Source organism: Montipora foliosa, chromosome 10, assembly GCF_036669935.1.
Source record: "Montipora foliosa isolate CH-2021 chromosome 10, ASM3666993v2, whole genome shotgun sequence".
Lineage (NCBI taxonomy): Eukaryota > Metazoa > Cnidaria > Anthozoa > Scleractinia > Acroporidae > Montipora > Montipora foliosa.
Window position 1 is genome coordinate 26692536 of NC_090878.1, and position 12500 is coordinate 26705035.

Consider the following 12500-nt stretch of genomic DNA (forward strand, 5'->3'; position numbering starts at 1 on the left):
TGAGGTGTTGCCATTGTGTAATTAGCGGGAAAATATGCTTGCGGAACTTGTTTGTAGTAATTTCGAAAATTGAAAATCACTTGAGCGGTTTAAGAGTGATGTAATTTTTTCCGAAGAGTTTAGGAGTTTCGTAAGGCAGTGAGAGTTGATCAAGAGTGATGTTGGATAAAAATCCGTTGTCTTGTTGAAGCGTAGAGATGCCCTCGAGAGGACGAGCACTTACGCGGGCAAGTAGGATTTAACTCCGAGGAGCGTTACGTTAAAGTGTTTTAAATAAAGTCTACGAGTCCTCAGCTTCTACGTTCGCTATAAATGATCAACTGAAAGAATTGAAGTGAAGACGAAGAGGCGGTTAGTAGATGATCAGGGGCTAGTTTTGTTTGCTCAGTTGAGTTGCGGTAAGAGATGTGTGAACGATGGCTGAGCGTGTTGCTAGCAGAGGATCATATGTAAATTTTCTTCTGGTTTGAAAACAAACCTTTTGAAAGTGCTTCTTTGTTTACCAGTTTTTTATGATTGTGGCTTGATGAAATATTTATCCAAGCAGCCAGTAAGGTAGAAGTGGAGTGCCATGATCTAAAGACACCAAAAGACTTCAAGGAATGAACAAGAGCTGTTAGCAAGGAAGAATGGAAAAGAGAAGGTCATCTGTGGCCAGTTTCTCGGACTAACGGAGAGTGAAAGAAATGATAAGACCTGGGCATGGATGACGAGAGGAAAGCTAAAGAGGGAGATGAAATCCCTTATCGTTTCTGCCCAAAACCCGGAAATTAGGACAAATTACATCAAAGGAAGTATTGATAATGCTAAATGTAGAATGTACTGTCAGGCAAGTGAAACTGCCAGTCACATTGTGAGTGGATGCCCCAAACTTACTCAGTTGGAGTTTAAGAGGCATGACAATGTTGCGGGGGCATTGCATTGGGACCTGGCGGGAAAATGCAGCTTCCAGCGAGGGAGAAAGTGGAATGAACATGTACCGGAGAGTGCCCTGGAGACTTTGGGACTTCACTATCCAAACCGACTACGCGATCACAGCAAGAAGACCTGATTTGGTGGTTGTAAACAAACAACAGCAGACCTGTCAAATAATTGATGTAGCAATCCCAGAGGGCATGAATGAAAGGGCAAAAGAAGAGGAAGGGGTAGATAAATACCAAGACCTAGCAAGAGAAATTGGGAAGATGTGAAGAGTTAAAACCAAGGTACTTTCATTGGTTCTGGGGGAGTTGGGAACAGTCCCAAGAAGGCAGGGTTTTTTTGGCACCTACAGAGACAATCCGGAAGCCAAGATCAGAAACCAGCGTGTTGATAATCATAATGATAATGAACTTTATTAAGGTGGCTGAAACCACTTTCATTACTTTTAAGACACCGTATTAAAACAGTTGTAACTACTATATTGTATCACGTAACAGCAATGTTATGGTTCCATATGAAACATCACTTGTTGCTTAACAAAATGCGCCCACTATTGTGAAGTAATCATCATCATCCTTCGATCTCCTTCGGCACTGGCCGGGATGTTTTGCACAACAGTTTTCCACAGGTTTCTTTCTAACATAGCTTTACCCAGATCCGCTGGGGCAATGCATGTTTCCCTCGATAGCATTTTAGGGAAAGTCATTCTACGACTTCGGATCGGGATGTTTTTCTTCCATAGGGGGAGCGACGAAATGATTTAATCCTCTGCCCTCAGGCAGTGTCTTACAAACAGGAGGTGCCTGCACCTAAATGTGTCTGAAATCAAAGGTAGTTTCCCGTCAATTCTTTCCTTTGTAGGGTGCTTGTTCCATTGGATACTTTGCACCCTACGGAGGAGGTTTGTATAAGTTCCATCTAGTCGTTCTGATTTTTCTGTGTTAGTGTCCAGGTTTCTGATCCGTACATAAGAATGGGCTCTATTAGGCACTGGAACATGTAGATTTTGGTGTCATTTGGCAGGGTTGAGTGCCAAAGTTTCTCAAGCTTGTTACACGCTACCCAGGCTAATGCTGCGTCTAGGCTGAATCTGTAGACCTCTGTTATTCAATGGGTCAAGGGACAGATGCAAATATAGTGGAGGACAATGATGCAGTACCCCTGTTGAGATCTTAAAGAACTCTGTTTCTCTGTCAGGCGTTGTAACGGGGGCCTTGGTATTCATGTAGAGTGGCTTAATCACTTCCACAATCGCTTTGGGTATGCCGTAGAGTGGAAGGATGTCAAGAACAGCTTGTCTGCTTATTGAGTCGAACGCCTTCTTGAAGTCCACAAAGCATAGTGTCAGCTCCTTGTTGTGCTTTCGCATCTCTTCTATCATATGTCGTAGGGACAGGATATGTGAAATCGTGGAATGACCTTTTCTGAACCCGTTTTGGTTCTTTCACAGCAAAGGATCTACTTGTGGAGTGATGCGATTTAGGAGGAGCCTATTGTGGATCTTGGCAGCAATGGGGGTCAAAGAGATCCATCGGTAGTTTGTAGGTAGTGACAAGTCTCCTTTTTTAGGTATTGATATAATGCAGGATTTCAGCCATGCAGATGGAGGGACATGTTCGCTAAATGTGCAGTTACAGATGTCCAGTAACAAGTTCTGGAAAATGGGATCCTTCCAGATAAGTGCCGGGATGTTGTCGAGACCAGGAGACCTTTGTACCTTTATGGACAGGACAACTGTCTGGAGCTCTTTTACGCTGAAGGGGTCTTTGCTTATATTGAGTGTATCGGCAATCTTGATTTTTGGTAGGTCTTGTTCTTCTGCGGTTGTCGGGGCCCCTCCTTAGTAGTTTTTGATGGTGGTTAAACCAGCTACTTTTCCTGTCTGTAGCCAAACCCCCTTTCATGTGAATGGATGGCTTACTCTTGTGTCTCGCCTACTGGGAACCCAAGTCAATCAACACCTTAACTGGAAGGAGATGAACTTGAAGTGCTCTACCTGTTGCGCTACATTAGTTTTAATTAGAAAATTAAAGCACTTAACTCCCTTCCATGCCCGAAAGCAACTGGCAGAATGCCTGATTTTATCTAAAATTGACTACAATGATATTGTTAGTCATCCAATCCCGGAATATCTATTAAAACGCCTACAACGTGTTCAGTTAGCCGATGCAGGTTTCGTTCTTGGGCACTATGTGCATATGCCAGATTTAAGCAAACTAGGATGGATGCCAATAAAGGAACGCAGAGAGAATCATTTACTTAACACTGTTTTTAAAGCTTTGCATTGTAATGACTGGCCGTCCTATCTTAAGCTAGACATTCACAATCCTACACGAGAGAGACGACGTTAAAAGTGCCCCTTGAGTTGAGATGGGTACTTTCCAGGACAGTGCCTCCAATGTTTTAAATTCATCACCCTCTGCTGCAAGGAACTCTGTAGTTTTTAGTGATTTTAAAACTCAGGTGAGGACGTATCTGATAAATAGGGCAAATGCACATGTGACTTCTTGATTTGTCTATATCCTTGATTATTTACCTTTGTTGTAGCGTCTTTAATATCATACATTATTAATATCACTATGGTCATTATTATTTTAGTATTGTTGTAAATTTTACAGATGAAGAGCCACCTTTCAGTGGAAACACTGTAATAAAGCCATTATTATTATTATTATTATTATTATTATTATTATTATTATTATTATTATTATGCTGACGGGATATTTGGTCTATTTTGCCTTGGATGTATTCTGCTTCCGCATTGGCATAGGCTTCGTCCAGTTTCCTCAGAGCTCTGTTTACATTTCGCCATGAGGTCTCAGGTGATTGATTCTGGTGTTGGTCCCTATCAGAGGATACAGCTTTGCGTGCTTCTTTTATCAGCGAGTGGGCACTGAGTGAAATGTTTTTCGTTTTCTCTTCTTAGGCAGGGTCTAATAGGTTACCATAGCAACGCAAAAGCTCTCCAAAAACACCCTATATTTTGTCTTCACTCGCTTATATCAAAAATAAACTCGGTGATGCCCATTTTTTTATTGCTAAATAGTCATTAGCAATCTGAGACTGGCAAAGTTTTGAAAATTTTGTGGGAGCTGATTTAGAGCTCGCTGACATTTTTCGAAAATTTAAGGTAGCTCTTTTATCGGCTTCCAGGAAACACTCATTCTTTTCACATGCCAGGTACAAACCACAAGATTTTCACGAGTTTTCGAGAAATTTTGTTTTTATTCATTTGGGATGCATTTTAGATTCGTTTGTCGGTTGGACTTGAAGACACTGCAGATTTAATTGAAGATTTGGATGTAGCATTGAAAGAAGCGGTGAGTGGTAATGACACACTGGTAATGTTGATGATAATAAGGGATAATTTATGTCATATTTGATTGACGGAGGATAATGTAGCTGTCAGTTTCAATCAGGCAGCTTTCGTTGTTTTACTTGTGTCCTGCAAATACAGTCGTCCTTGGTCGTTCCCGCCATGAGGGATGTGGAGTGCGGTGCTGGAAGGACATACGTATAGAATACAGTTTGCATAGATGAGTATAAAAATACTCATAATCACAAGACTGAGAATTTTTTCCCTTCTAGTTTATAACATGGATACTTAGCTGCCTCGTATGCACGTGGGTTGGGATCACTGGCAGGAGTGAAGGGGTTAAGTTTTCTCTGTTGATAAGGGTACATTGTGTTGGGCATATCAGACCTTTTCAATACTTCCAACCTTCACGTGTTTCCGTGTGCGGTAGTGGCCTGTGCAAGAGGTAGGATAGTTACACTAACAGGAGAAAGACTGCCTCTCAATGAGACATTGTAAAAGCTTTGTTCAAATTAAAGCTAAGACATTGCTAGAGTGGTGCTACTTTCTGACTTCGCGTTGCAAGTCAAATACTGAGAACGGAGACAATAAGCCATATCAAGTCTTTTTCAAGGGCCGAAGGCATAATATGTTTATTGCCGACGTTTGGCCCTGTGCTGACTGTTATTCACTAGTTGAAGAACAAAACAATGTTGGATTCATGAAATAAGCTATTTACCAAAAGCGTCTTTCATAATAGGTGCCAGATACGCTTTTGTAACATTGCCCGAGTGACAGGTCAGAGTGCAGATGCCAGTATACGGGCTCTCAACGTCTCACCAAGTCCACCAACACTGATGTCTTTTAGAGACCACAGATTATCGTCGTCATCCACGAAGGCCTGAAAGTCTAAGAGTTTGCAGAAAAAAGAAACATTCCCTCAAGACTAGAGTGTTGGTTTGTTGTGGTGTTAAAGACCACATCTTTTCACACCAAAATCCATTGACTATTCCACAGTCATATTGAACCAGTATTTCTACTTATTTCTTGGAACGTATCATGAGCAAGGTGGGGGGGGCGGGGGGTGGAGGTATTTTTAGGTTGCACAACACTTATCTTCCATGATTTCTTCATGCAGGATTGTTTTTGGCGGAGGAAACTATCTGCACGCCTTTTTTCCTTACAAATATCCCTTTGTCTGTTATTCAAAAGTACTGTCTGCACTACAGATTTACTGATAGACCATTTTACATCATTAACTATAAAAGAATAAAGAAAGAAAAATGTTATTGTTATTGCGTTTTTTTCTTAGCTCCTCGATATCGTTTGCTAAACCTCAAACCGGTTTGATCAGTTGAGAGAGCAGCAGCCATTTATTCCGCATGCGTTGATGAATAAGATGCGAACTCTCACAGTTCAAACCCACTCCCCCTCGGCCAGAACTCACAAGTCTCACGCATTGAGCGTGAGTGTCACGCATTTCGATGCAATCTCACGCTCTCACGCCAACACAAGCATTTCTCACGCCTTGGCACTCTTCTGGTAGGTAACTCTACCTTTTGAGCTTTCCGAAGTGCTCGCTCCTTCACTTACACTGAACTTCGGCAGGAGCCCATCAAGGGGAGCCTCTATCTCCCATACTTGGCCTTGGAGTTAACCCTTTCCCGAGTAGATCTATTATTAGAACGCCTCCCAGGGGAATTTCACACGCCCTCAGTTCGAAGAGCCAATAAAAACAGAGCTATGACAGTCATTGTTTTACCCACATGCTTTTCGCAGTTTACTCCACAGAAATATGACACTTTTCGCGGGAAAAAGCCGTTCTTAAAATAAATCTACTCGGGAAAGGGTTGACTCAAGGAATTAGTGGAGATAGAGGCTCCCCTTGATGGGCTCCTGACTTCGGGCATTGTTCAATCTGTTCGTGTGCGACCAATTTTCATGTTTCTTCAGGACTTTCACCCATTAATATATGAAGTGTGGGCCAGTTGTGCGGAGGAACGTTGTGCTTTTTCTGACGCCGGAAAAGCTTTACATTTGAGGAAAATCATTTTAAAAATTTGCGACATTTGTGTAAATGGTACCGATGAAAGCCAACGTACCCTGCCGCTGGAATTAAGTTCTGCGTAGCTGGCTACGTGGTACGCATCAACTAATAAATTCAAGTTGAAGTATGTAATTTATTCAAAACAGTATTTCTCGTTCTTAAAGCGTGACTCGCGAATTAAGTAGTGATCAATTTTTGAATTTTATGGTTAGATTAACTACATTTTTCACGAGATCGTGACAAGAAAATAGCGCTCGTTGCAGTGATTAGGTCTAAGCACTCTTTAACATTTTCGCTTTCAATTTACAGTTTGGTTAACTACACTTTTCACGAGATTGTGTTCAGAAAATAGCACTCGTTTACTGATTCATCGTAATTGTTCGTTTCAGTGATTAGGCCTAAACCCTCTTCAACATTTTAGCTTTCAATTTACGGTTTGGCTAATTACACTTTGCACGAGATTGTGTGAAGAAAGTAGCACTCGTTTACTGATTAAGCCTAAGCACTCCTTTCAGTGATTCTGCAGTTGCTCCGACAATTAAACAATCTCGACCGTTCAAAAACAGTCGCCTGTAACGCTTCTTTCTGTTTGGGCTTAAGTTTAAGGTTTCCTTGTCCTTTACCCAAAAGAATCTCTTCAAGAATACTCTCGAAATCCATGTTTATTCCGCAAAAGCACCCAAAATCACAACAGAGAGTACGAACATGCGCATTGATAGAAAAGCCAGTATTTCGGGCCTCGCTGGCACTGAGCATGCTCGAAATCCGTATGACCGTGGGAGATCTGGGTACGAGATTAGTTAATTCCTTGAAGGCTTGATAAATACAGTTACGATCGCGATGAGCCTACTACGCACAAGTCCTATTAACTAGTCAAAGCAGCATGAATGCGAAGAAGTTTGTTCATTACAGCTTTCATTCTCTCATCTTTCAACGCTTTCCAGCTTTCGGAATGTGTTTTTGAAGTTTGTAAACAGGAAGTAGGCGTGACTGTGACTGGACAACACGACTGAGACAATGTCATGTCAGGATCCAAGGGCATAAAGAAATTTGCGGTTGACAAAACTACGGTGTGCCACCCCGGTAAGGCTCAGTTTGTTATCAACAGTCGAAGCCGTGGACACTTTGGTGTGGAAGTGTATGTCTACAAAGCTGTTTTCCTGCAATATTACTGGCTTAGGTCGCTCGCAGGACTGATATTGCGTTGATGGTGGGTTGAGATGAAAGTTCAATCTTTGTCAATTCCTTGTGATGTGAAATTTTGACCATGGGAATTTTATCTAGGAATATTTGACTCAAATTGGTGGCACATGAGGATTTAGTTTCCAGCCTTGGGATTTTATTATAACCGTTGACAACCACGAAATTGAGAAATGGCTCAAATCGCGTCGGATCTGGAAAATAACAACACAGGAGGGAAGCTATCCACAATGACAATAAGGTTAGGCTTTTTAATTGCTAATTTTTTCACAGAACTAGACCCTCCGTGAGGGTACACTGGGTTGCCTGTGGTACGTGCAGCATTCCAGGAAATGTTTTTTGAAGTTGGGGGGTCATTAAGACCATTTAAGGGGTCGTCACCCAGAAGTCATACCAGCAGAGGCCCTTTGGCTCACAGGTCCTCACACGTTCGTACGACGAAACAGATCCTTTTCTGAGTTTACAAACCTGGCTACCGGCCTATTAATTACTCATTTGTCAGAAAGAAGAAATTCCTGTCCCCTTTAGAAAATTAGACACGCATTGCTTACGTGTGGTAGTGAAGTAACACAGCGATTTATTCCATATAAAATGTCAACTGAGCTGTGTTGTCTTCCAGGAGATTCAAGTTGTCCTTGCGTAATATGTAGCTCTAACAGTGCACGATTGTCTATCATGCCATTAGTGCCATGGTAGAAGTCTTGGGTAAATAGCCTAAGAAGACGTGGTTACTAGCAAAGTACTGAACCCAGAAAGATTGAATTGAATTGATTGAATGGGAAGTGAGAAACATTGGCTTCTGGGCTGACATGTTGATAATTTTCAAGCTCCCTCACAACTTCTTTCACCACAAATTTAAGTGTGTTTATATTAGTTTTATATCGATACAAAAGTAAATTGATACACAGTTTTTGAAAAGAGCCGAAGGAAGTTTCTAGGATGGTCGCTCGAGAATAACATATTTGCGACATGAAAACAACATTAATTTTGAATCGTGAATATTAAATATAAAAAGTTACGATCAGCCACAAATATTTTGGGAGATTTTTGCTACGTTCAATTTTGTTATTGTACTTTTGGTTGCACACATAAATCGCCAAATTGAAAGTGACATCGCCGGAAATCAGCGGGCGCCGTGATTAATTTACCGCGGAATGTTTACTCGCCAAACAGTGAGGCATCTGTGTCAAATGATGACAAGATACCGGGTTTTCTAAGTTTCTTATTCTGTCAAGTGTTATAAAGTTTGACAATAAATTAGCGAAGTCAAAACAAAGATCACAATCGCCCAAACTCTTGAGGTTGACCCCCCAGGGTTGACCATTGTTTCTGCTAAGTCAAAAACTTTACTCTCCAAGACGAGGTTATTTATCACCAGGTAATTCCATCATTTTGGAAATAGCAGCTACTTTATTATTCAACGGCGTCACAATTTTTTACTGATTTTGGGGCTCATTTTGTTGAAAGTCAAGCACGCTCCCAACAGACCTGTTTATTTTCGTGACCCTTTCCTGCTTAGAAAGCAATACTAAAAATATCCCCCCCTATCACATTTCAACCTCAAACAAGCCTCAGCCGGGAAGTTGACCCAGGGACTACCAGGAACAAATTCAACGAGTGGTCAGAGCGGGTCTTGAACCCGTGATCTCCGGATCTCAAGGCAAGCGCCCTAACCACTGGGCCACACTGCCTCACAAAATTTCAGGATCAAACCGTTTCCATGAAGAACCTTTTCCTTGAATAATGAAGCACAAAATAGACGACAAGCTTTCTTTCAAATAATTCTTGGCTGTCACATTTCCAAATATTTTTTTACTGAAGACTGTGCAGAGTTGATCACAGATCCACTTCTTCCAGGTGTTCCATTCGTTCTCTGTCTTTGTTAAACCCATAAGTTACAAGAGAATTTTCCATTTTGTTTCAGTGTTCTACATAACAGCACACTTGGTAAAATATTTGAAATACAGCTCACTCTGATTTCGGCTCGACGGGCGATAGATTGTTGTCGAGGTCCATTACTTGTGGCTTTTAAGATTCCAGGTGTTTGTATTTCACCGCCTGCCTAGTTTATCCAACTGACTTTCCATTATTGAGCTCCATAAAGGTATATTTTGTTTAAGGATTCACTAAAACGCCATTCGTGTTACATGACTTTCGACACCATTGCAGGCTAAGTTAATGATTCTTCTGTGTCCACCAGAGAAATCTACTCATTTCCACTACCCTCTCGATCCTAAGAAAATACGCGCCGACGCGCAGAAGGCTCTATGCACAAAGACACCACTTACCAGGGGAGTGACAGGCAAGACTTTTACCGACACGAAAAATAAAACGGAGAAATCTACCCATTTTCCGACTGGGATTGCCATACGGCAACCCAGTAATTATCTTCTTAAGCTTTTTATGGGGATTCCCATACAAATCCTTATATTTTGTAGGCCATGCTCACACTGAGCTTGGGGCGCCTGTGGAACGATCAATCAAAAATGTTGTACATGAACTGTACGTGACTTCGGTGACCCAACAGACACAGACTATTGTAGTCGATATAATCTACATGTCACTCATGTTTACCAATCAGCAAAATTAGGGACCTTAAAGGGGCAGTGTCATGGGATGGCATGCGCAGTATTTTCACATACACATTTTAACAGACGTTAATTTTTTTGCTTTTTCTGTTTAAGTCTAGACTACATACGGCTTTAGAATAGAAGTAAAATGCATATTTATCAATTATCGATGATCTGGAGTCCAAGAAATAAAATAGAACACAAATATGATGCCATGTTTGTTTTCTGCGTGACAGTTGAATTCAGTTGACCGGGAACACTGTCGGCGGTTCAAGCACTCACAAATAAATATTTTTTTCTCTGCGATAAACCAGACATATTATCAAGATTAACATGCCATTCCAAAGCTGAAAGGGAGTGCATTTATTCCCAAGAGACTACTTTGAAGTCGAAAGACGATAAGCAGCGAAAAAAGTCAGCAGTGTTTTACTCACCGCTTGCCGTTTTATAATTCGTGCAACAAATAAACACAACCAGTGCATCCAGTTCCTCTCATCTAAATGCAGCTTTTTCTTCAAAATATTCAAATAGACATTTTAGAGCGAAGATAGTAAACGTGTTATCAACTAACGACGATGCTTGACATTTAAGCGACTCGCTGGAAATGAAATACGAAGATGGACCTCGATCCTTGGTAATAGTGAAACAGCTTGCACTTCGATTACATCATACGTCGAATTTCTCATGAATTCACGTCTTAAAAAGTTTTCTCTTCATTGTAGATGCTGTATTGGTATTTTGACTGCTCTTCTTTTGCTTTCTTGAGGAGAATGAATCACTATTTGTCCGGTTCCAGCTCGATGGCCGCCACGACTCGACATGGTAACATATGATCAAAACCCCTTCCAAACAACAAAATCAAAGAAAAAAGGAGCAAAGAACGACAACGAATATATAGTTAATTTGTTTCTGAACGCCACAGGATATGTGGTTCACTTAAGTGACCACGGATGGCTTTGATTGTGTGAGATATTCTATCATATTCACACCCACACACTCCTTTGAAAAAGTTGGCAAACTTTTTCAAAAATTTTGGCATGCTGTCACGCATGCGCCACCGGTGACAAGGCTCCTTTAAGGTATGTTACCAGAATATTGAAAGCTGCATCTTAAATAATGGATGGGCAAGCGGCTATTTCACTTTAGACAGAGGAGTTAGGCAGGGCTGCCCTTTGTCTCCCTACATTTTTATTATCTATGAGGAACTTTTGGCCAGTTTGCTGATGACACTACAATTATCCTAGACGGCTCTAAATAGTCATTCACAGCGGCTCTACAAGATTTAGAGCAGTTTGGTTCTATCTCTGTTTTACGACTTAATAACAAGAAAACAGAAGTTTTGTGGATAGGTTCCAAGGCTGGATGCAACGAAGTTTTTTTCCCAGAAAAAAATCTTAAGTGGGTTAATAAAGTTAAATCCTTAGGAGTTTGGATATCCACAGATTCTGAAGCTAGTATAAAAGAAACTTATGATGAAAAAATAGAAAAAGCACAAAATGTCTTAAGCTCCTGGAAATACCGGAGACTGAGTCTGTTAGGGAAAATAACTGTGTTGAAGAGCCTTGTTGCATCTCAATTTGTCTATATTCTGGCTCCCCTGCCATCAAATCATACGGCCTTAGATGAGATCAACAGGATCTTTTATAACTTTTTATGGGACGGAAAGGGGGAGAATATCATCACTCGCATTTTTTGCTTCTCTGCATCACTCCGCATGATAATCTCTACTTGAGCGTCCAATCTATTTATGTGGTGGTGCATTCATTTTTGAACGTTTGCAAGTTTTTGCCAATCTTGAACGCAACTGTTGTGACGCATGAGATTACCTTCTTTACCCCAAAAGTCCCATTGCATTTCCCATACTTTTTTATTCATATTTGTGTGGGTCATTTTTGTTCAGATTTCCTTTAAAGGGGTCCGTTCCTCCATATTCTGTTAAATGTAAATCGAAAAACAACTTCCACTTTCCATGGTTGTTCTTATCTAAATCTAAATTAACGTCGCCATGCAAATCGTCGTCCAACACGAAAGCTATTCCAAATTGATCTGGAATGTTATTTTGCAGTTTAGTAATCTCTGGAACTCTGTTACCCACACTGTCCGGATCATTCGTGGTGTTGAAAGTCCTACTCGCTTCCACCATCACCATATGATCTGTCTCGTAATCGGTGGGAGGTTGATCGAAATAAGCATCTTTGGTTTTCTTAAAATCTTTTCGGGTAACCTGAGGTAAGGCACTATCAATCTCGTTTTGGTGTGATCTATTTTGTACTTAATCTCAGCTGCCGTTTTGGCTATCAAAAAACGACCCAATTTATCTAGGTTGTACTGAACACTCACGGACGGATGCATTGCCAAGGCCGTGAAATATTTATTTAAGAAGAAAAACGCACCGGGTAAAGCCTGCATTCGCACTGGAAAAGGCATTCTACCTCTTGTCGACTTGGAGAGATTCGTCATTCCGTCT

General features: G+C 41.0%; 1 protein-coding gene across 1 annotated transcript in view; it reads left to right on the forward strand.

Annotated features, from left to right (window-relative positions):
• Positions 1-5503, forward strand: part of LOC137973039 (cystathionine gamma-lyase-like) — a 23950-nt gene extending 18447 nt beyond the window's left edge. Inside the window, exons 14-15 of the mRNA XM_068819755.1 lie at positions 4170-4241; positions 4977-5503. Coding sequence (XP_068675856.1) covers positions 4170-4241; positions 4977-4997 — 93 coding nt within the window. The 3' untranslated portion in view covers positions 4998-5503. The remainder of the gene's footprint in view (positions 1-4169; positions 4242-4976) is intronic.
• The last annotated feature ends 6997 nt before the right edge of the window (positions 5504-12500 follow it).